Source organism: Diorhabda carinulata, chromosome 8 (genome assembly GCF_026250575.1).
Source record: "Diorhabda carinulata isolate Delta chromosome 8, icDioCari1.1, whole genome shotgun sequence".
NCBI classification, from domain to species: domain Eukaryota; kingdom Metazoa; phylum Arthropoda; class Insecta; order Coleoptera; family Chrysomelidae; genus Diorhabda; species Diorhabda carinulata.
Genome location: NC_079467.1, coordinates 1066683 through 1092649, shown reverse-complemented (window position 1 = coordinate 1092649; position 25967 = coordinate 1066683). Strand labels below are relative to the sequence as shown.

General features: G+C 32.2%; 1 protein-coding gene across 1 annotated transcript in view; it reads right to left on the bottom strand.

Annotated features, from left to right (window-relative positions):
* The window catches only part of LOC130897560 (nephrin), a 363213-nt gene extending 361362 nt beyond the window's left edge, over positions 1-1851 (bottom strand). Inside the window, exon 1 of the mRNA XM_057806483.1 lies at positions 1799-1851. Within this exon, the coding sequence (XP_057662466.1) occupies positions 1799-1817 (19 nt within the window). The 5' untranslated portion in view covers positions 1818-1851. The remainder of the gene's footprint in view (positions 1-1798) is intronic.
* Positions 1852-25967: the final 24116 nt, after the last annotated feature.

Here is a 25967-nt window from a genome sequence, read left to right as displayed (position 1 = left end):
TGCATCATATTTTTATGTTTCTCAACCCACTACCATCTTACCAAAATGGCCAGCTCCTCTTAATCTCCCTTCCAATGATCTGAGCTGCATGTCTGGGCTCATGAGTCGTTGATCACCTCTACTGATCAATACAATACATTTATCTTGAGCAGTTGTGGTTTCTCGAAACCACCCTGAATATTCTCCACTACTCCTAAATTATTAGTTTTTCATTCGACCCGCCATCACTGGTACGTTTGGATATCACGAGGGGCTACCATTTCTCATTGGTGATTTATCATCTACAAATGTCTAGATTCGTAACGAAGGATGTACACCTGAACCAGAACCTGGATGTTCCCGAATTGTCTCCGCTTTTGAACCAGCTGCTCAAAAAGGTGACACAGTGCTGCCAGAGACTTAGCCGTGACAACTCACCTGATCCGAAACCGGGATTCTCCCACTGCAGGCCATTGGTGATAAGAGGTATTCCAAATCCTGCCAAACCAATGACCACTCGTAAACGGAAACAAAAATTGGAAATATCAACCAGTACCCCGATCCAGGAAGATCAAAAGCAGAAATATTAGAAAAATAAAGTTAAGAATGTTATCAAAACTGAATGATAAGTCAAAAAAGTCAAAAAATGTTCCTAGGAAGACTAATACAGGGACAAAAAACTGTTGAAAAGATTAAAAAGGGCTAATTGGTACTGAATTACAATCATAAACATGTGCTAGTATAAAATAATTAAGGGCGCTATTATTTTTAGTTTAGAAGACGCCGTTTCTACCTTGATAATTAAAAAAAAAATTTTTCAAATGTAATATTTTAAAATTGAATAAAAATATTTTGGGGTGGGCAGAAACTTTTGGCCGGTCGTGTGAAAAATTGTGTATTATTTGTCACAATATAAAATTCAATGAAAAAAGCCAACCATAATTCTGAAACCCACTGCAGTACAAAAAAGTACAAGTTAGTATAAAATTCAGTACATTAAATCGAAAAGTTTGGGAGAAGGATAAACCTTGGAACAAAGTAGGAACAAGTTTCGATAATTTCTAACACATCCAAGTGAGAAAAAACAAACAAGAAGGAAATTTATTATTTATAAATGAAGGAACGTCATAATTTCCGATTTGATTCACAGTTACCGAATGTAATGTAATCAATTTTAGTACCTATCTCATGCAAAATATCTGGTAGCCTTCAAATATCTCGAATGACAAAATCAGGGTTACAGGGTAACCTTTCATCAACTTTAACGAGCAGTTCATCAATCAAAATGCTTTGGCATTCAGTCTAGATATTAGTTAGATCACTTTCACCTCATATCAAGCAGGATTTCCAATTATAGTATAAATTTTGAATTAGCATGTCGAAAATATTGTGAAGGCCGGGTAAGATCTCGTTCATGCGGAAAATAAATTATATTAGTATCAATAAAAAAAAAAAGGAAGATGTTGGCAAAATGAAATTGATACTAAGTTTCATATTTTTCTGTCAACTTTGTCAAACCATCACTAATGTCTTGAGTGGACTTTACACAATCATACGCAATGTTTATTTATACCGTTAGCTAGAAATAACAATAATATAGTGAGGAAGTATTTCATAGGAACCCACATGCAAACGTAGAAACAACTCATTATAAATATTCTAAATCAAGTTCTGCAGAGGAAACGATGAATAGAGTGTTAAGATTTGTTGCAAAAATATCAGGAGTAGACTGGAGACACGTAGAAAGGACCAAATCTGTAGCTTCTGTGGTAAAAAGTTTTTTATCAATGTTATATTACATAAAACAATGACGACTTACCAATACTCGGCTTGATCATACTTGAATTTGATCTTCAAGAGCTCATTGGTAATCTGCAAATAAAATATGGAGAAAATATTAGGGCGGTTCGTCTTATAAATAAATTAATTAATTATAAATCATTGGTATGAATTATTTCTCAACACAATCTACTTTTACTTCAAGAAACTACGTCTGGCGTGTTCCAAATGTTCAATCACGAAAAAATGTTTTTTATACCAGTGGAACAGCCGAGAGAGAAATGAACATTATATGTAAGAGCAATACGGCCCTAAAGTTCACGTTCCTGGGTAAAAAAGTGTGAAAAACGAACCTCGAAAAGATAATATTGCCACGTTTCCACAACAAGTTAGGACTCATCAAAAATTTTGTTTAAATGCATGGACAAAGATGTATCTGGTTTTAAATTTTTGAAACAAAAATTTCCTTCTTTAAGTGACACTACAATGAAGGAAGATGATGTTAAAAAATGTATCCGACATTCATTACTACCTTAAGTGATAAAGAAAGAAAAGCTTGGTTGGCGTTTATCAAAGTTACTGAAAGCTTTTTGGGTGACTATAGCGGTTATACGTTCTAGGATATACATTCCTTATTTTGGAGCATGGCGAGCGCTTTGAGCAAGATATCGCCACAATTTTTAGTGCTAATAATAAAACTGAAATATCACAAAAGTGTGATGTGCCTTAAATGTTTTTCCACTTTTCTCATATATTTTTTCTATGAGAATTACGACACTGAAGCTGAAAATTTTGTACATGGATACTGACACACTGTTTATACTATCACTAAACCAACACTTACGGTTGTTTCGACAACTAAATTACCGTCTTCAGAGACTGAAGAACTTAAGAACTGTTTGTCTGTTGGTGAAGTTTTAATGTAAACAGTGTGTTCATTGTGGATTGATGAATTCATCAAGAAAAAGAATAAAAGAAAGAAGACCGTAGAAAGTAGAAGTCTTGAAGTATGTTTTGTGCTAAAAGTTGCTGATATTCTTAACAAAAAATATTCTTATTCACATTTTTGAAGTAAAGATGAAATTTGACTCAACTACATGTGAAAAAAGTATATATTTGGGAGGTGTAGATCAACTGGATTATAACATATCCAATTACGGAATTGCTATGAGAAAAAAAAATTTATGTAACTGGAGAAATAATTGATTTTCAAAATTTATTCGAAAAGAAGAAAACAATAATAATCAAACCGTAAATTTTCGAATGGACCTCGGAATAAGAATCAGAAATAGCAGAAATAAATTTTAGCCCTGATGATACATTAGCATACTTTGAAAAATTCATAGAATCTAACGAATCGGAATTCAATAAAAAAAATAATTGAAATAAATTTTATTAATAATGATTCATTACCACAAACTCAAAAATTTATAGAAACGAATGAATCGGTATTAAATCATTGTAAAGAAAGAAATGAACAATTAGAACTAGATCTCTGTAAATTATTTGCAGAATAAAAAGAAGACAAATTGAATGTGACGGAAAAGTACTCGAAATAAATATTCTAATGAAATGAATTGTATTTGATTCGCTTGTGAAATTCATTCTGTTCATTTAACTTTATAAAAATATTGTAGCTTTGTGTTCCATAAATTTTTGAAAACATATTTTCAAACATCGAAAATATAACTTCAATATTACATTAAATGATTCATTTATGCGTGGGCAATGTGGCAATGGGCATTTTAGGTGAGAGTTTCCACAGTATCTCCCAAGAAAATATAGAAATAAACCAAAAAAAATACTTGCACCTAACATTGTTTCCATTGTCAATTTCTTCAAATAAATCAAAAAATATTATGTTTTCATAATTCGTCTAAGTGCCCAAGGGGTCGTTGACTACACACGCTCAAAAGTATGAACTACAATTTTCAGAGTATTTCGAACATTTGTTAAGTCACATCCAATTATTTTTCGAAATAAAACATTTATTCTAATCGTTTTCGAATATTTCCTTAGTTCTAATTATCTCAATGTTGAATTTTGTGAATTAATGTGACATTTTTAATACCAGGGTTGATATCAAAATGGTGAGAACTGGAGATATGGACAGACTAGACCGTAAACTCGCGCCCTGTCGTACGAAACATTGTCACGACGGAAATTAAAACCTTCGCCCTTGTTTTGCAACTTTTTTTATGCGCATATCGTTTGGCAAATGCTCTTGTTGAATTTGTAGTTTGAATTTGCTGCAAATTTTCATTATTAAATCTATTCGATCAATATCCTTATACTATTTCGAAAATATCATGTTTGCTAACTCGAACTTGAATCTAATAGGGGTAAAGGGTTTGTAAATTAAGCTTCAAGTATTCAGCGAAAGAAATAGTTTCACCCAGCTCTCTAATATTTGTCGCTGTGATCAGTTTCCAAAGAACTGAAATTTTTTACCTCCTCAACAGTTTATTATGCCCTTATTCAGTCGCATTTCAGATATGCCCTTCCCTTCTGGGGCACGTATGGTGCAACTCAATTTGAGCGAATCTTCAAACTGCAAAAGAGAGCTGTTAGATATTTACTAGAACTAAACAGCAGGGCTCACTGCAAGGACTTCTTCAAAAGATTAAAAATTGTGGCTCTTCCTTCCTTATAATCTTTGAACCCCTTTGCCTAATTCGTAACCACGCTTACTTGATTACTCTACGTTCAGAATTAGTTGAAGGCTCAATATTTTACAATGCAAAAAAATGCACAATCACTTGCCAATTGATATCAAATCTATATCATATTTTCCCGCTTTCCGCAATAATTTTATTTTAATTTTGTATAGCAGTCCTTGGTGATACACCCTGTTAAAGGCCTGTCCAATATCGAGGAAAAATGTAGAGTACTATACTTTGTTTTCCGTGAGTTGGTGGATTTTTTGGACTGTCTGAATCCAAATTGATGACAGGGGATTTTTTCCTGTGGAATTTGCAAGAAGTTTGGACATTGTTGGTAGCAGACTTATGAGGATAAGATGACACGTTGGTTGGGTTTTTTTCTCATTCACCAATTAATTTGATTTGTCCAGCTTTATACGATTTTGGCCAGATTCTGAGTCTTAGAATTGCGTAGTAAATGTATGCTAGTATGATTACCCCTTTTTGTGGTAATTTTTCCAACATTTAAGCGATTATTAGTTCGGTGCCCGGTGCTAAAAAAGTCGTAATTAAGTTACAAATCCGATGATACGATATGATGATATCAATGATTGTCAATCTTCCGAAACGAATGATCTTGATGAAGTAAATACATATATTTTGGAGTCATCACAAATCTGATAAACAAAACGCTTATTAATTTGGACATTCTATAAATCCTAGCACGACCTTTACCTCCACGTCCAGAATTATTTGAAGGCTCAATATTATACAATGTAAAAAAATGCACCATCATTTACTAATGGGTATCAAATCGTTATATTGTTATTCTTTGTGGTTTTCTTGTGTATATTGAAATTTTATTTTATTTATATCTTTATTTAGTTATTTCAACGTCTATTTTTTGACAATTTTTTGAAACCTGATGTATATAAAATGTCACATCTGCCAAATTTATTTGCGAGAACGAACTTCTGAATAACATAAATCAGCCAGAATTTACTTTCTTATACATAATTTATATTCACCAACAACAATTATATTCTTATGGCTACTTCAATAATACTTGATTTCTCAAAACATTTTGTAATTAAAAACAAGGGCTATTATATTTCTCTTTTATTGTCCATGAGAGATTCTCTCATAGAGTTATAGAAGTTATAATTAGTTTGGTGGATAACAGCAGTTCACATAGAATAAGAGATGTTAATTCAACGTTAATCACATGTATCTACCGTCAGATCTCGTTCTCAAGAAAAGTTCATGCACTGTTACCAACCTTATCGCATGAACTTACCAAGCTAATTATTGTCGGTTTTTAATTTTAAGAGTGTTTGTTTCCTAGTACGTTATTCAGGTATCTTTTATATATAAGTCAATATTTTTTGCTTTCGAAAACTGAAATTAGTTCAAAAATTGATTTACTCACATTTTTGGTAATAGTAAAAGCAATTAAGTTTCCCACAAACATTCAATTGAGAATAAAATCTGCATTGAGACGAAAATCAGAATGACTACTCATAATTTTCCTATTTATACAAGGAGTGTTCTGTTTTTGACCAATTTTATTATTTTATAAACGTCAGTACGATGTTTTTTCGTTTATAAAATATTTCTAATGTCTATTTACAGTATTGAGCTATAAATTACTTTTTTTTTCACTTATTGTGTATTAATTTTTGCTTTACAATTTTTCTCAACCGTTTTCTGATTATTTTTATCGTTATATTATGGTATGATGTTATAGGGTGATATTTTGAATGCATCACTCTGTATTTACAACTTTTCTTGGGTAGTATTGCCGAATTTATTTATACCAAGTTTAGTAGAACTTACAGATTATGGATTAACATCAAATTCGTTGGTAAACAAAGTGAAATATGTATTCAATACAAAATTCAAATTTGGAAATTCAACCTTCATTTACGAGTCCAGCTTTTGGTTGCCTGACGGTATGAATCCTTATGAATTATGGACTACAAATAGCTCCAAATGAAAAAATCCTGTGGCATTACCAGTTCAATATCTTCATTTGTGTATGTTATTTTCGGTGCATAACCGATAATATTTTTCACACTGCCAATTTCATCAAGTTTCGTGACACAAATATCAAAATGATATAATGCGATATTTAATATTTGTGACAAAAATTCAAATACAAAATTTCTTTTTCCTATGCATGCATCTTAAAAAATTCAGATTCTAATATGTCATCTTCCTGTCATATAGAAGAGAGCCCAGTGAATACTTACTAGCATAATCTTAATGGCCAAGGAAACTTTCTGATTCCAGCGTGACGTCAGGCACGTGGCGTGTAAAATTAAGGGCGACAATTCAGAATACATAATTATTTGTATATAATGTTGTTATTTGTGTCCACTCTTGTAATTAGTTTAGATGAACCTGAAAATTTTTTGCTGCTGTTTCCAATTCTTGATTGGTAGAGGGGATGACTGTATCGTCAGCAAAATTTTATAGGTATGTTATAGTTTTATAGGTATGTTATGTAAAATAACGGGCTTCCTCATTAACTTTGGTTTGGAAGGTTCTGTTGGTTAAGTAAGATTTCAAAAGTAGGTAGTGGTTTACCTCTCTACTCCATGTTCAGAATTAGTTAAGGGCTCGATATTTTACAATGCAAAAAAATGCACAATCACTTGCCAATTGAAATCATCTTTTCCCGCATTGCGCATTAATTTTATTCCAATTTTGTATGATAGTCCTTCGTGATACACCATGTCAAAAGCCTGTCCGATATCGAGGAAAACAGCAGAGCACTATTTTTTGTTTTCCAGGGCTTTGTTTATTTTCTGCGTGAGTTGGTGGGTTTTTTTGGATTGTCTGAATTCAAAATTACTGTCTTCATAGTAGTATTTTTTCAAGAGATTTGAGCGTTGTTGGTAGCTGGCTTATTGGACGATACGATAACACATTGGTTGGGTTTTTGCCTCGTTTATCAATTAATTCGATTTGTGCAGCTTTATACGATTTTGGCTAGTTTCCGAGTCCTAGGATTGCATAGTAAATGTATGTTAGTATGATTACCCCTTTTTGTGGTAATTTTTCTCTCAACATTTGGGCGGTTATTAGTTCGTTGCCATGTGGTAAAAAAACGAAAGATCTTGATGGAGTAAATACATATATTTTGGAGTCATCACAAATCTGATAAACTAGTTTACAGAACGGTTACTAATTTAGACATCCTATAAATTCTAACACGTCCTTCAATTAAATCCACCTTAATTTATAGTTGGGAACAACTCCTCTATTGTGACTGCTTGTTATTATTTTCCTCTAAATTAGGGAGAAACTGTGTTTGGACGTTCATCATTTACGAAACTCATTGTGTATGTTTGTAATACGATCGATTGGATTTGTTTGACGTCAAAGCTAAATGGTATTATTTTGTAGTCGTAAATCATTTAACCTCCCTGTATATAAAATAATCTTGAGCTTATTTGCTATATATTCCCAGATACAATTTTGGCAAACAAATTTTAGGGTTACAGAGTGAAGGAATAGTGATTTAAGTAAACACTGGGAGATCGCTATCAAAAATTACTTTGGGAATAGAAATAGATAAGAACTTTGAGGAAATAAACAAGCCATTTTTCACCGCAGTTTCTTCTGCTATTTCATATCACTGCTGTTCAGGAAGTGGAGCATTTTAACAGAATGAAAGCTTCCAGGGGTTGCTTTCGGAAACAAAAAAATTGGACATATTTATGTCTTAGAGTTGGTATTAAACTCATAAATTCCGCACTGTCAGATAGAAGCTTATATATGTCCATAACTGTTGTTCAGTTTCAGAGCAATTATTTTTTGTTTTGTATAAAGTGTTCACTTTTTTTATTACTTATATTAATTTGAACGATAAAAAGATTATTAATTGATGACTTTTATACAGCAAATTACTTGGGATGAAAATGTTACATAGCCTGATGTATAAATTAAATCCGCGAAAATACTTCCAGAATACAAATCGCATATATCAATTATTGTATGTATGATTCAAATACAAATTCAAAGATATGCGAGGTATATCAAGTTCATTTTTTCTTTTCCATTCCATCAACTATCTTATGATAACACAATGAAGTTTGCTGTGCCGATGATTTGGAGGGAGCCCAGTAACCATTACACTGATTGTTGTTTTATATTGTGAATCCACTCAGAGGTGAAACTTCAAGGAATACAACTTATCCTGACCTACCATCCACATCTGCGCCAATACCACATACACAAGAAAATCCTGTATCTGCTCCGCAATTTTTCGAAAAACAACCATTCTCCCAAGGCAGCCTGCAATCACGAAGTTCATCTGTATCCTTACATTCTGAATTCGTTTTTGAATCTGAAATAAAAATACCACACATCATCAACTCTCAAGATTTCAATGACTTAGATCTTCCAAAAAGTAAAGCCGAGTTACTAGCATTTCTGTTTAATAAATCACCTCTTTGTGGATTTTCTAGCGTCCGGATTAAGCTGGATATAGGAAGGCTCTTTGATTGTGTGTCCGGTCAAAATAAATGGTGTTCTGTTCGAGCGTGGCCGAATGCAAGCCACGAGAGTCAACCATCGGTCGCTCACGCAGGCCCAAGTGCCTCCAGTCGCCCGCAGGTATAGGTATCGGCAAACAAAACATCGATGTTTTTGCATTTAGTGAACATCGATGGTTGATAATCATCAGAAGAAAATCATCGATGTTTTGAAACATCGATGTTTTTCTGAAAGAACAAAAAACGAATAAAAAAACAACTAAGATCATATTTTCATGAAAATATGAAAGAAACGTTGAAAATTAACTGATTTTTCTGTTTGTAAATTAACAGATTTTGCGTAATAGCTGATAGGTAAATACAAGTTTTGGTTTCTCTAAAATTCATTGGTAAATAAAATCCTGAAATTAATTTTCAAAGTCGAAAACAAAACCCAGTTATTTTAAATGTGTTTTTAGTTGTATTACCTAATTGAAAATCATTAGTAATTTTTCCGTCTTTATTACACAAAAACAATAAAGGTAGAAACAAGGTTATGAATGAATGAATGAATTTTACAATTAAGTTGTTATAATAATTAAAAAAAATATAGAACAATTGATCAATTAATAAGCAAAATACGAAAATTTTGAAATAAATATATTGGGTATTGAATTTCCCAAAATTTGTAATGTAGTGTCATGCAGAAAAATTAGTTTCGCAGCCGTATTGTCTGAGAGGCGATTTCTGATAGAGTTCAAAATTAGACCTGCTCGGGAAAATAGACGCTCAGATGGAACGGAAGTGACGATTATAGGCACATATTTGAATACTACTTGAAAAATAGTAGGGTAAATGTCCTTAACATTTTCCAGAAAGCTAGATGGTTCTGCTAAATCTTCTCGTTTGGATAATTCAAGTATAACGAAAGTTCTTCGGGCATTGATTTATCTATCGATTGTTTCTTTTTTGTCATTCGCTCTGAATTCAGTCAAAAGTCAAATGATGAAAAAATTAGTATTAGCTAATTTTAAATTTATCAATTGAAGTAGCTTTTCAACAATTAGGAACTATTGAAATCACCAAAACATCGATGTTTATTTAAAACCATCGATAATTGCAAAATACTAAAAGAAAATCATCGATTGAAAAAAAATCGATATTTTCGTGAAATCATCGATGTTTTGATAACATCGAACCATCGATATCCATCCCTAGTCGCCCGTTTTCTGGACACTAACAAAAAGAACGTTGATTTCAAGAAGATGCTAGCCCAAAAAAAATGGGTAGCCTATTTTAAATCAATGATAAGTCAAGATTGCTTTTCAAAATTCCTAACTAGTTGTTAGTATTACTTTGCTATCCCAGGATATAAGGCAACCGTTGAAAGAGCTTTCTTCTTGATAGAACAGCAAAGGACGAAGGAACGCATCAGATTACATGTGGACACGGTTAGTTGTCGAATTTAATTAATAACATTTTTACATGTAAAGATTCTTAACAATAGATTTTGAAAAAAACTGAGCTCCTAAAGCAGGTTTTGGTAAATATTTCTATTGTGTAACTCAAAGAGAAGTTTTTTTCTATAGTTTGACTTGAAGAGAAGAAGTTTTTGATTATTTTTTTTTTCAGTTACGTAAATCTTATCATTTTTTGTCGTATAAATTGATAATGAGACAAAATTTTTAATAATGTAGGCCAAATATCTTGCCAAACTAGCTCGTCTGTCCGGTTATTAGGTTTGGCTACCTGGCCAACTCTATTTCTAGGAATAAAAGGTATAAAAATCAATAAGGTACAACACGTGAGCAAAAATTTTGCAAACCGGTGTTATCAACTACAACAAGCACTTCAAAAATAACACTTATTTTGAAACAGTGGCGCGATGTTGGTGGGAGTCTCTTAGTCTCCCTGGCAGTATTATTGTGCAGTATTTAGGCGTAATTATAGGCAGTAATCATGAACTAATAAATATATTAGATATTAACCAATGTTTAATGAAGAAAAACGTCAAAAAATGATCAGTTATTATCTGTATACATATGAAATACTGTTCTAACCCAATGAACTAAAGTTGAATTCGTATTTTCGCATTGGCGACCATATTTTCCATATTCGGCATAACAGGATCATTGGAGCGGAATTTAAATTTTCTGTTTCCATTCAAATTACTTCAAAGTAAATCTTATTTTGGATCGTATTTAGAGCAGACGTAACGCAATTACCCATCCGCTTAGCTTCTACTGATAAAAAATGAAAGAAGAGCAAAAGCAAAAAGGACCGAAGAGAAACATAAATAAAAATGTAATTACAAAGATATAATCATAAAATAGGATCGATCGAATACTGAACCGCAGTGAACGCCTTTTATCACTCGAAATGTATGTTTCCAGTTTCCTTTTAAATTTGTATTCTGAACAGGACAAGATATCTCGAGAGCTTCTTTGTTTGAGGGATTTTTTCATCAGTTTGTATTCTACTTTTTAAACGCAGTCTTAAAGAGCTCACGCTTGCTTTTCTTAGTTGATTTCGCAGTTCAAAGAAGCGCTCTTACTTTTCTCTCGGCTTTTTTTCACTCGCGGCTGCTGAAAATGAATTCTTCGAACTCCACTTTCTTTTGTTGTCTATGTTGTTGTTAATTGAGTTTAGTCCGAAACTCTAGTTTAGCTATACAGGGAGATTTCTATATACTATTGTTTTAGAATCGACTATACACTTTTCAATAATATATCAACTATAATATACAAATTGATATTAGATATGAGCAACTGAATACTTAAAAGTATAATTTTTTAAACACGGATGAAAATTTGACGTAGAAAAATCTAATTTTGAATCAGAAGAAACCAAAAACTAGGAACATTTATACGAAAGAAAATTTCATATATTGATGACAAAATTTAAGTTTCTTTTATAGACTAATTCCAATAAATTAAAACATCATTTATTATAGAACATTTGATTGAATTTATTTTTCAATCGTCTACTTAATGATATAGAAAATGAGCAACTGAAACTTCTGTAGCTACTTGTACGAAGATCATCTTTCAAAACTATATATACAGAGGTCAGGCAACGCTTATAAGTCTGACAACGCCGTCGAATATTATTAAAAGGAGTCATGTTCGTGCTTCAGGAAGTTTTGTCTGTGTGATGATAACAGAATGAATAATCGATACCGATAATAATAATTTCTGTACTTATCTCTACTAAATCCTTCAGCAATGTCGAAGACATACTAGAGATTCTCAAAACAGGGCTCTGTTGCCGACGCGCCGCATTCTGGGTGAGTGATATCTGTAACAACTAACGAAAATATGGAGACGGTGGCGCTGGCATTTATTGAGCAGCCGAATTAATTTAGAATGTGTTCTTTACGACGAATGCTGCAACACATACAATATTTACCGTCCGCGTCTCCTCCATGTACTTCATAAGGATGATATCCATCGCCGATTGGAGTTTTGGGAGTGCTATCTCGGATGCATTCAAGGTGATCTGCAGTTTTAGCATACCATTTTGTGGTTTTTCTACTGAACATTATGGTTAAATCGATATAACTGCCAGATTTCTCACTTTCTCATTGAAGAAGAATTAAACCTGCTGGAGGTTGCGTGTGGGCAGGTATCAATGCTGGAGGTCTCATTAATCCTCACTTTTTTAATAGCTCAATCGGATTAGTCATTTAGATTTACGAAAATTCTAACCAGCAAATTTCCTTCGGAATTTGTTGGGGGGTTACTGGTAGCCTAAATTCAAAATAGATGTACCAGACTTGTTGCTGCATCCGCCATCTTATTTAAAGAGTTATTTTTTGTCTCTTGAATAACACACTCAAAATTAAATTTCCTACAATTTTGGTTCTCATCAATTTACTAGGATCGATGTTTTTCGATTTATACTCGAATAGAGGGGGTGAATTTTTGGTTATCGGATAACTCGTTTATTTTCAATTTTAGGCGAACACTTGTAATATACAAAGTTGTTTGTAATCAAATTTTCTACAACTTTGATTTTCAGCAATTTTTCGTAGGATCGATATTTTTCGTTTTATAGCTGTGAAAATGTGGGGGAGAATTTTCGTTTATTGAATAACTGGTTAGGTTAGGTTAGGTATTTATGGACAATTACGAGGAAGAATCGAACGACGAAAATTTGGCCAATGGTGTACTGAAGAGAAAATAAAATTCCCGTTTTCAATTGTGAAAATTATAATGTTCGATAAACTGATTATTTACACCCCTCTTTTCCTTCATCCCGAACATGCATCCCAAAAAATTGTAGCAAATAACATTTTCAACACATCCAATTTACAACGACAATCAACAACAAAAAGACAAACAGAAAAAATAATAATACAACATCAACAATAAACGCTATAATAGAATACTAAGGTTAACCCCACCTTTTTGGTTATAAATAAAAAAAAATCGATCCTAGGTAAAAATCGATGAACAACAAAATTGTAGGAAATTTAATTCTAAGCAACTTTTGTGGTAACTATTTTTCTTGTGAAATTCAAAATAAACGAGTTATTTAAAAGACAAAAAAGAACCTTTTCTAGTAATAACCCCCAACGAATTTCGAAGGAAATTTGCTGCTTAGAATTTTCGTAAATCTCAGCCCTTCTTTATAGCCAATCCGACAGGGCTATAATTAGTTTTTTTTCCAATATATTTTGATAAAGACTAAATCTAAATCAAAACGTCAATTTAATCTTTCAAAAATTATTAGAAAAAAACTAATTTTAAAACAAAAGAGATCTAAAATGTCTAAGAAATAAGAAATTAAGAATATCTATATATATATATATATAAGTATGACTAAACTGCTCTGATGAGACGTAATAACGTCGAAACTAGTCAGTAGTTACACCCTCTCCTGTTAATCGACAAAAAGGTCAATTTACATCACGCTCTTCAGAGAAGATGTAATTCAATTTTCGTCGAGGTATTAGCCGGGAAAGTAGATGTTTTCCCTTTTGAAGAACGACAGAATACATCATATTATCAATGTTATATCACAGTTTCTATATCTAATGATATTCTTGATGCTTATTCTTTTCTTCATTGAGCTGAAATTAAATTCTGTATTGTCATATCCGGTATACATACTTATTTGTTCAAGATATTCACACACAACTTTCAATACAGCTCTGAAGACTTCACATTTGCCGTTCCTAATTGAATTCAGGATTCAAAGGAGTCTATTTCTTGTTAAGATTTAAGTAAATAAAGACATAATCTTACAAAACGGTTTAGTGCGACAACAAGGTACTAATTTGAAAAAGTGTTGGTGAGGAAATGTGATAAATAGTAAGGTGGAAATTTATTTGTTCAAGCGGTGTAACGACTGGTTACTAATTCTTCAACAATGTTTATGATCATACAAATCATTGTCGCATTCCAAGCGCAAACAAATCATCAAACAATTATTTTATTAATCCAACGTACAATCCAATTTTTTGTTCGACAATATACAGTTCAATTAGAAATGCATTAATGTGTCTTAATACCTTCTGTAAGTATTTTCAAAGAATAATTATCTGAGCCATAAATTTTATTGAGATGAAAAAGGGTGATTCTTGTTGAAAAATCGATTAAAAAATCCTTTTTTGCTATGTTTAGATTAGACAGGTTGTTCGAGTAGTTACACATTATTAAACATTGGGTATGAGCCGCCCCTGCCCTTCAGATAGTAGTGGAGAATTATATTTCTCATCAAACACACTTCATGGAGAAACCTAATCATCCATTGAAAATTCATAAGGTGCGAATGTATAATTTAGAAAATATACTTGAATATAACTTCGGATTTCGTAACTTCAAATGCCTATATCTCAAAATTCGAGCATTATTTTCACGTCATCTATTTACTCTCGAATTTTTTGTATAATCTCCCGGATTCCCATGTATATTGGATAGAATTGAAGTTGAATTTGAAATGAGCAAATATGTAAAAATTTTCGAGATTCATTTGGATTGCAACTGGCAATATTGGGATTCGAAATTAGATAGATTTTAATTTGAATCAATTAGACATATGAAAGAAATTTAGGCTGAGATGTAAAGTTTTAGCGCCAATAAAATGAAAAAATCAAAAACTAGGTTTTTTAAATTTCTCACATAAATTTTGAGGTTATGTGAGAGAAGTGTTTTAGCAAAAAATGTATATCTTTCCATTGTCTACAGCTTTGCTCTGTAACTTTTTCTAGTAAGACCTGTAGTTTCGACGAAAATCGATTTATTTTACCCTTAAACACTCATCCCTCTTCCTTTCTTGATCTCAGATCGTAAATTATATTTCCTTCCATTTTCGTCATATTCTCGTCCATTTCCAATAAGTTTCATCCTTTTTCTTATTTTTTTGGTTTCAAAAATTATCGCTCCTAGTCTATTGAATTTTGTAGGGGTCTCAAAATACCTAATACTGATTATAACCTTGAGAATTCTTCAAAAAAACGCTTTTTTCATAAACCTCGCATTTCTATTAAATAATTCTTCTATTAATTGAATGACGAATGGATTATATCAATATTTCTGAAAACTATGAGGATGTAGACTATGTTTTTTATGATACATTTCTATTTCCATGCTGATTTTCTTCAAAATTAAATGCTTTTGATAGCCACCGAAGAATTTTCTTTTCAATTTTATTTTAATTACCCAGACGCTCCCATTTCTCTGATATCTGCTATCCAAAAAACTAGAATACGACAAAGTTTTATGAGTTCCTCGAGAGAGATTACAATTTTTCATTATTTTCCGGATACCGTTTTAATTCTAAGTTTTATTTTCTCGAGATTTCTGTACAGTGGAATTACCACAAAACCCAAACTACTACTTTTCAAACATTATCGTTCAGATAAGGCGCATATTATTATACTCCACAGAATGCTATCACGAAACCGCTACTTACTGTCGTCTGGTTAGTTCGAAATATTTTCATATTTCTGTTGAAATAATCCGCTCCTTTCATTCTATAATCTCGAATCAGTTTCACAAAACTGGAAAATTATTATTGAAATAAAATACATTCGAAATTTTTAATCCTAGTTTGGATTCAGCGTAGTTATCTAAATGATAGACTGAATAGAGAACTCATATACTATCAGAGACGAAAGTACGTATCAGATCAGATTCATAATAATCTTTTGTAGGTATGTATGGATTAATATTGATCATAGAAATAGAATAATTGCTACACCTTACTAGAATCCAGAGCCATCGTAACTAGTCGAAACCTTAAGTACAATATTGGATGATGATGTTCCCAAAACTGCTGAATTGTTAGAGGCTATGAGAATTTTTTTAGAAGCGGCATTTCTATAAGCAACGGAATTATAAAAATAGTCCTCGACTACTGTCCGAGACTTCCAACCACCATGTTTTTTATATCCTTAATATTTACTCTTGATTCTGGTAGCAAACAAGCGGAAGATCCGCGAAAGCAGTGGACTGTAGAGGATGTTCTTCCAAATGATGTATTCATACCAACTGAATTGATAGTGCATTTTTTATTCATGTATTTTAGGAAAAAGCGACTTTTGATAACAGATAACAAAACAAAGTACTTACGGAAGTATTCAACATACTTTTCAATAATATGGAAAAGAAGACTGATTGTATTTTGGAGTTGTATGAACAAAGATTCATTTGTTATTTTGATTAATATTTTTCATAACAAGGGCGCTTGACGTGATCAGTGAAAATTTGCTTCATAAATTTGATGAGCTCCGTATCTCCGACTTTTGTGTGTATGCTGAATGAACAGGCTCACTGAAATTCCCTTCCACATTTTCTCATTCACACCAGATCAGGAAATTGGTGGATGAAAAATCGTACTGTTGAGCTGATTTTTTGGGTGGGAGTTTGTTCTTGTAGACTCTTCAATCAAATCCGCACTTTTATTATTCATTTCGTTAAAAAAATACATACTAAGCAGTCAAGAATCATAAACAGAAATTTGACAAGAACGCAAAGCATTTGCTAGTAACCAAAGCGTTGGCCATTCAAAACGACCTTGTGCTTATTTGAATATCAAAATGCATTTTGAAGTCATTCTATATGTAATTCCAAATTCGTCTATTTTATTATCAAAACAAGGCAGTTGTACAATAGTTATTTATATCCCAAAATAGTAGTATTTCAGCCGCGGCGTACTCAACATTTTTTAAGTTGATGTAATGCTGATTGTATATCCAGAACAATTATTAATATTTATTGGATTGGATGCAGATAGAATATGTATATCTCTACTAGATGTTGATGTGTTTGTTATTTCGATACAATTTGTTGATTGATTCGTATTTGTGGTGAAAGAGAGTATTCTGTTAGCAATTTCAATCTTGTTGATTATCGAGTCATCTATATAAACTTTAAGGTTATGCAAAATCATCGAAGTGAAACTGTCAACTGTCAACACTGAAGTGGCTAAAGTTACTGCAGAACGTCCCGAAAGCGTTCTGCAATACGAAATTGTCACTTTCACTACATGAAACACTCAAAACGCAACTTTCGGTTTGTAAATGAATACAGAACGAACAACTTTTAGATGGCGTCGTATGATATTTGTGATTCCACTTTTAACACTAAATGATCTTGGAATTTGAAAGTATTCTCATTGATTTTTGCTTTGGGAAAAATTGTGAATGTTTCAATCAATTCAAACGAGTTCTAAATAATCTATATTCGCATTTGGGCTCACTTGCATCACAGAATGTTTTTATTTCTCAGTTTACCGTATTAGAATGTGCTAATCACTTGTAATTCCAAAAATATAGCTGAAGGTTCAACCTTATAACAACTGTTACTTGAAAAGCATAATTTTCGACTGGTTTTTCTTTGTGTTTCTTTAATTTTTATCCTGTGCTTATTTGTTATTGAATATAACCTTCAATAGTTTCGCATGTCTTCTTGCTTTGTTTGCATTTAAAAATTCTATCAACTTTTTATTCGTCGTTATTACATTATATACAGATGCTTTCTCTAGCTTTGGTGTCTCTATCCCATTATATCCTCAAACCTCTCTATACCTATTCATGTTATTCATTCACTGATAGATATTTTAGTGAATCTAACCGACAAGAATTGTCAAATCATGCTTCCAAGTATGAACATTGGACGGCCATACTATAACATCACACAGTAAGCCGTGTGACTGAGACACAGATGGCGCTGCCATTGTCAAATCCATTTGACGTTTATGAAGTACCAACTTTCAAAAGACTATGTATGAGATTTCATGACATTTCGATTAGTCAGAAAAAAGTGACAGAAATTCAAGTGAAGGTACTTGTGTTATTTTCGAAATGATTGATTCAAAACATTTTCATGTGTTAATTTATCTCTTGTTAAAAAAATACTATACAAGCTCAGCAATGATTTCAAAAATGTTATCCGGACTCTGCTCTGTTGAAAAGAAACATTTGTTATTAATTTGCTGAATGCAAATGTGGTCGTACAATCACCGATGATGGTGAACGTTCTGGTCGTCCAATCCAAGTGGTTACTCCAGAAAACATCGAAGAAGTCCACAAATTGCACGTTGGTGTCTTGTTTGGCCATGTTTACACGTGATAAATCAGTTTTTTTTTCATCAATATGTGACAATATATGAAACACGGATCCATCACATCACTCCAGAATGAAAACTATCTACAGCCGGTTAACCACGTCCGAAACGTCTAAAGGCGCAATAGTCAATTAAGAAGGTTATATCTTAAAAAAGGACAAGCTAAAACGAATACTACATAGAGTTGTTGGTTCGTTTGAATGCAAAAGCATGGAAAAACAGCCTCATATGTCGAAGAAGAAAACACAACGATTTACAAACCGATGGTAACGATGATTAATTTAACGAAATACACGACGAATCGCTTCCTCATCCACCGTATAGTCCAGATCTGGTCCCTAGTGACTACTGGCTATCCGCTGATATTAAAAAATGATTGCCAGTAAGATACGCAGCTCAAATGAAGAAGCAATTGCTGAAACTGAAGCCTATTTTGAGGCAAAAGACAAATCCTTTTACGAGCACGCCATTGAGAAGTTAGAGCAGCCTTGGAATGATTATAATGCTCGTGTAGGTGATTACATTGGTAAATAAAATCGATTATGGCAAAAATATGTGTTTTTATTAGCATTTTTATCGACTGATGAAAGCCTCCACTTTTAATATCGTTATTTTTGTTTCAAATTATATCAGTATAATAATTTTTAAAGCTTTCTAGCTGGAATGATCAATCACAAATTGTAATCAATTTTATTTTGCACAAATTATGTTATTTGGAATAATCTTGAATATAGAAACAACTAAAATAACCTCGTATCCAAGGACAAGCCTAAGATCGGTTCTGGCCTATTACATAAACGTACAGATAAGCTCGTCCAATCTGAAACAGGACATATAAAAGAAATAATTTGTTTTATGCCTCACCTTATTTTTTAATAAAAAGATATAGCTATGTCTACATGTCACTATCAAAAGTAATTGAATATGTTCGTTTCAAATTTGAGCGAAAACGGCGCTACTGTATACGAGACATAAAACGTGTCATTTGTTTGAAGTAAGGAACAATTTTCTTTTTTACTTTTTGATGAGATTGTATTCTGGGAACGTTTCCTGGTATAAGAAGGCGAATTGTAAATAGGGTTCGCTGGCTTTTATGTTCTTTTATTTCCAAAAAATGTTATATATCTTCGCTTTTGAGTCGTTGTCAAAAAATTTGTTCCGAGTTATCTGAAACGTGTTAGAATATTATGAGACTATAAAAAGAATTGTCAATATTTCTATAGACAGCGAAGAAGGTGATGCACATCGATTATATATATACGAGGCTATATATTCAATTCAGAATCGTAGCCGATCAAATTGGTTAGTAACTTAATTCCAATGTTTTTACCAGGTGTTACGATTTAGATTTTTTACGTAAGCTTTCACATCTCCAAATATTTTTATGGAAAAATGTGGAACGTTACACGATTTTTCGTGCTTTGTATCGTTCCAATTTTGGTAAATGTACTGCCGAAGCAAGTACGAACAAAAAATATTGAAGTAGTGATATGTGCCAAAACTTTAATGTAGGTAAATGAATTTGTTCTCAATTAATCATTTCTGCTCATTTTCCTGGAAATTAAATAACATTAATTAGGAAAATCACGAAAAAATTAATTGGAAAGCATATTAAAATGGCAATGAATAGCTTCTAAATAGCTTTAAGAGAGTCCTCTAGTTTCTAGGCTGCTTTTTACGGCTAATTGGATAATTTTTTACGTAGAAACAATTGAAATTATAAATCACATTGTTTTTGCATGATCTTTATCAATATTTGAATAGCTTTACCAATTTTTTCAAATAAAAATATACATTTAATAGAATAAAAGTTGTACTGGTTGACGGTGACCAAGATTGCGAATGCTCTGCTCATTTGAAATTAAAAAACCCAACGGCATTTCAATCTTCATACTTAAGACTACCGATTCAACTAGAGTGAGTTCTAAATTACAAGATTTGACTTTTCTATAACATTTTTAAAAATTACATTCTTTTTTTACTCATAAATTTTTTGTTCGCAGAAAAAAAACTATCGAAGTGATCAAAATAATCTTCAATCGTTTGCTTATAACTCATTAAATGTATGGATTCGAAGTCGATTGGTCCAGAAATTTCTGAAAAGTGGTTACCGTTTCGAGATAAGCACGTTTGAAAGTTCACGCATGTGATTTTTATTAAAATTTATGTCTTACCGTCAATCCGCTATGTCAGGACCATAAAATAGGCCTTCCACTTCTTCATGGAAGTCACGCACGTCTTCTCTTTTCGCGATTCGGTTCTGTTTTACAACATCACTCGTGCGCCTTCCTGAACGGTCGATCCAAGGGCTATCACGAGGTTGAACATATCCTTTAGCTTGTGAGTCGGTTATTTCGACCCGAGATGCTAGAGGACCCCCTCAAGTTTACAAATAAGCAAACCAATTAGATCTTTCACGCTTATAAACATGTTGAAAACGCAGAAACAGTTTTCTCTGGAAATTCGCTAGTGTAAACGAAAAATTGTTGAGTCGTAGGTACAAATTTATTAAATCTTGTGATATAACTGAGTATACCAGAATTTTATTATATTTGAAAGCTGATAAATCAAATAATGTTGGAATAGGATTTTAAGTTAGCTACAATAGAAAAAAAACAATAGATTAGACTCCTGTTAGTAAATTATTAAAACAGTTCAACGAAACTGCTGTTATACAATATAATTCCATATCATGCCACAGAAAACCTGCCACATTTGAAAACAGATCTTCAGATGGTCCTATTATATCAAAGTCCACAGGAAGCGTTCACAGCAGATGTTTAAAATGTTATGAGGCTGCGTTTGCATAACTAAAGTTTTAATAAGAATATAATTTTTCAAAATTTGATGTCAAAGTTTCGACTAGTAGGGACGATGCTTCTTCTTTTTCTTCCAATAGTATAATTCCACTTGAATGTCTTTATCTTTAATATTAATTCTATGCTTAACACTGTTTTTATATGTCTAACTTCAAAGTTATAGAAAAAGCCTATAAACTAAGTTTTCCTCTTGTTCAACCTTTAATGAGAGAATATCCTTCGCGAGGCTTCATATGGCAGATCAGAAAATTGGAGGTGAAATTATTATCAACGTAAAGTACACCGATCATACTACCATCATCGCAAAAAACATGGAAGACTTGTAAATGCTCGCCAAAGATTGGGTACTAATATGAACATCAGGAGAGCGCGAAATTGTTGACTGAAGGTGGAGAAAACATAGAACCGAGTCCCATCACAATTAGTTCACAAATTGAACTGAACACATTTGACATAACGTGCGATTAAGAGGTGAGAGCGAATATTGAAATGGCACTCAGAGCATTCAGTAAATACAAACCAAACCAATCCAGTTTAGATGCGGTCAAGAACAATCCGCTGGCACATTTTTTTATAATGATATGAAACATGTATGCTCAAAGCTGATATCATGGATAAAATTGATCCCCTGGGTTGCACAAACCAGAAATAAGCAGAACTGAATATGGATCGAGAGCTCCTGACCATCGTAAAAGCAAGAAAGTTTAGTTATTTCGGGCATATGATGCGAGGTACCAAATATCACATCCCTCACCTGAGCATCCAGGGAAAAGTCGAGGACAGAAAATGAATAGGTTTAAAAAAGCTATAGTGGCTACGGAATATTAGAAATTGGACTGGACTGGACTATTCGGAGTAGCAACGAATTCAACCAAATAGTCATAGAGATAGCCCTCGCTTGAAGAAAGTCACGGCGCCGAAAGAAGAGGAGGATGAACTTACTAGGATTAGAGGATTAGAGTTGTAAACTTCATCAATTGTATATTTTGAATTGGAGAGATGAAATTACTTGTCGATATAATTGGAGTATGTATCTATTGGAAATGAAATTTTTTTATAGGCCACTGTTGTTATGAGAGGTAAAAAGAATTCAATTTTATGATTTTCCGAATTGTTTCAACATTACATTAATTTTGTGAAGAGTCATGCTTTTAAATAAGATAGATGGCGCCGCGCCACGTTAATATATAATTAATAAAACACCTGCATAATGTTACTATACACCTTAGAACTTATAGTCAGTAATAAGTTTACAAAAATATGCCCATAATAAAAAGTAGGCGTGATAGAACGTTGTTTTTTGATTGGTTTGAACTCTAGCGGCGAATAGCAATTCATTTTTCATATTTAGAATCAATTTTACACATCCGTAGTAATATTCGAATTTGGTCAAAATGTTTATTTCATCCAATTTTTTGACAATGAGAAATAAAAAAAAAATTATTACTTTTTTATATGATAGTACAGATAAACACTTTCATCACTGTTATCAATTCTGGTTGATGGAATGCAGCTCATCTGCAGACATTCGATTTAGTCTGATCTCAAAATATTAACCCTTAATCTTATATAAGTTCAACGATAATGTTTAGTCCATTGAAATGTTACAATTTGACAGCAAACTGAATGTAATTTCATTTATGGGACATGTAGGGCAGTTAATACAAGCTTAAGCCTAAGTTTGTGAGGTTGCCGTCCTTGTCCCCCGGACGCCATTCTGCAAAAAGCAGTAAAAACACTATATCTCGAAAGCTTGTAGCAAATCGTTTTGCCTACAATTATATTTACATGATTTTTGTCATCAATTCAAAATTCAAAAAGTTATGAGCAAAAAAGTGCAAAATTTTTTTTGCGTAATAACTTTTTTCTATTGATTTCACAAAAAAAATATGTCGAAATAATTTTGTACAGGATCTCTTCACGAAAATTTCCCTCTATAATTTTTTTAAATTTCATTCACTTAAAACGTTGTTACAGCACTCAAAAGTTGACCGGGTTAGTCAATGCTCGTGACAACCCAGTCAAAACAACATGATTACCTCGTTTTCCTGTTTTTTTATCGTAAGACTATTTTCGATTTTTTTTTCACTCCCTTCAATTTCACTTATTTATTATTCACTCTTTTCGCAAGAATTTTTGATTAAATTTTTCCACTTTTTTACTAATTATATAGTAATAATAATATAATATAATAATATGATGAAAAAACTTTTCAAATTTTGGATTTATGATAAACAATCACATAGACATAATTGTAGGGAAAGAAATTTGCCACAAAATATGTCTTCGCAAAGATTAATAGTTTCCGAGATATCACGAATAACGTGTTTTAACCCTTCTTCCAAAATGACGGCCGGGGAGACAAGGGCGGCATACTCACAAACTTGGGTTTATGCTTGAATTGAACCCCCTACAAATTCCATAAACAAATTGCGTCCCCCAAAAAATATTCAGCCCATGTAACATTCCAATGGACTAGTTTGGTTATGATGAATCCAAATTCAAAATGAATTTTTTTTTTGAACAAAAACATTGAGACTTGATATTAACCCTTTTATATTACATTTAACCCCTAATAAATGTCATGATTTAGGAATAATTTTACTCACTTTTTATCAACTTTATTCAGTTTTATTCTGATCACGAAGAAAATAATCCAAAATAAAGAATATTTTCATCTTTCAATGTCAAAAATGATACCATTTTCTGCTGTTAATTGAAATATTCTTGGGTTGTTACTAAATTTAAATGGAATATCTAGTAGATAATCGGATCATTCCAAATTATCTTCGTACCATCAACATTGTAGATTACTTTGTATAGATGTTTCGGCGTCGATAACGCAGCAAATTCTGTTGATATTATGACCAGAGTTATTGCAAACAGAGCCATCAATAACATGTGAAAAGTGTATTTGATTTATCATTCGATGCACTCATTTAAACTGTACTGAATTAGATATTCGCTTACGTCAGGACACTCAAATTTACTAGTGCTTACCTATAGGAAGTTCTCGCTTATATTTATGTGGCAACCTAGGTTTTGAACTAAAACTTCAGTTTTCTTACAATATATTGAAGTACATATCAAGATTTTGTACGATTTAGAGTTTCGTGGCAGAAAAACTCTTTTTTCTCATAAAGAATAGGTTACCATCATGAAATAATGGTAATAATCATGAATTCAGTCTCAGGTTAAAAATCAAGAAATATTAGCATACATTCTAAAGATTATGAAGGAAAATAGTTTTGCAGAGACTTATTTCCAACTTGATTTTTTCAAAAAAATGTCTACAAATATCAAAACATGAATTTATTAATTTGAAACATTATTAAAAGATGTTTCTAGACAATTTTATATTGGTTTATACCTTGTTGCGGGATAGTTTACAAAATTGTCGATTCAAATTTTCATTTTTAAGAGTCGGGCTTTGCTTGTTTAAGAAGTAATTTAAGTTACAAGGCATTCAGTATTTCGAAATTTTCATAAAACGTATTACCTCACAGTACTTTTAAGAACTTGAAACATTCATCTTGGTCGAAAAATTTTGACTCTCGACGTGGATTTCACCAACAACAGTGTACCGATAAACTCGTTTCAACCTTTAGTGATGAAGCACCATCTCGAGAAGGCACCGTGTTTCGCTGGTCCCAAGAAATCAATCCTGGTCGCATAATTTGACAATCGCTCAAAACTAAACAATGTATAACGGTCAATTTCAAATGGGATACCACCATTTGCTTGCTAGAATTGTTTGAAAAAAAAAGGGAAACCAATAACAGAAAACTAATCATTCAACACCATGAGAATGCAAGTTCTCACAGATCAGTTAGAGCAAAAACATTTTTGAACAGTCAAAACATAGGATCGATGGATCATCCGTGGTACAGTCCTTGTTAGGCACCCAATGATTTCTTCTTGTTTCCGCAGCTCAAAAATCAATTGCAATTGCTGTTGAATCGCTCAAATCACATGTTTTGGAGGAACCTTAATCAGAATGGAAAAAATATTTCTACAATTTGTTCAGTCGCGTGCAAAAGTATATTGATTTTAATGAATAAGTTTTTGGAAAAGAAAATTATCCGTTCAAAGTAACAATTTGTAACAAAGTAACAATTTTTATCTGACGAAACTAGTGCAACTACGAATGATTTTTCGTCTTCCCAAAACTCGATAAAGGATTGAAAGCAATTTCCATCACGTAATTGAAACTAGAAAGCAGTATTTTGTCTTGTTAACCCAACTAGAATCATTGGACTATTATTTGAAGAAAAAACCTCGAATCAGCATCTTTTCTTATAAATTCTGCAATGATTTTTTGAGTATTTTGCTTTAAATAATTGATGCATTCATTTATGCAAGCATGACGGCTCCATTACTCATTTTATACGAAGGATTTATGACTTACTGAATAATCAGTTTGGTGACAGATAATTTGAGAGAATGAGTTTGATATTTTGACATACTAGATTCCCAGATCTTAGAATAATGGGCATTACAAAGTGGAATAATTCGCTATATTCGATCTGTTACTAGGAAATAAGTACATGCAACTTTTAGACAATTCCGAAAGTATGAAGAAAAATTTTAAAATTGAATAAACATTTAATCTGAGTTTTTCAACTTATTTGTTTATCACTTATTAAAGAAAATAGTGAAAAAAATATTATAAAAAAATTATGATAATAATTAAC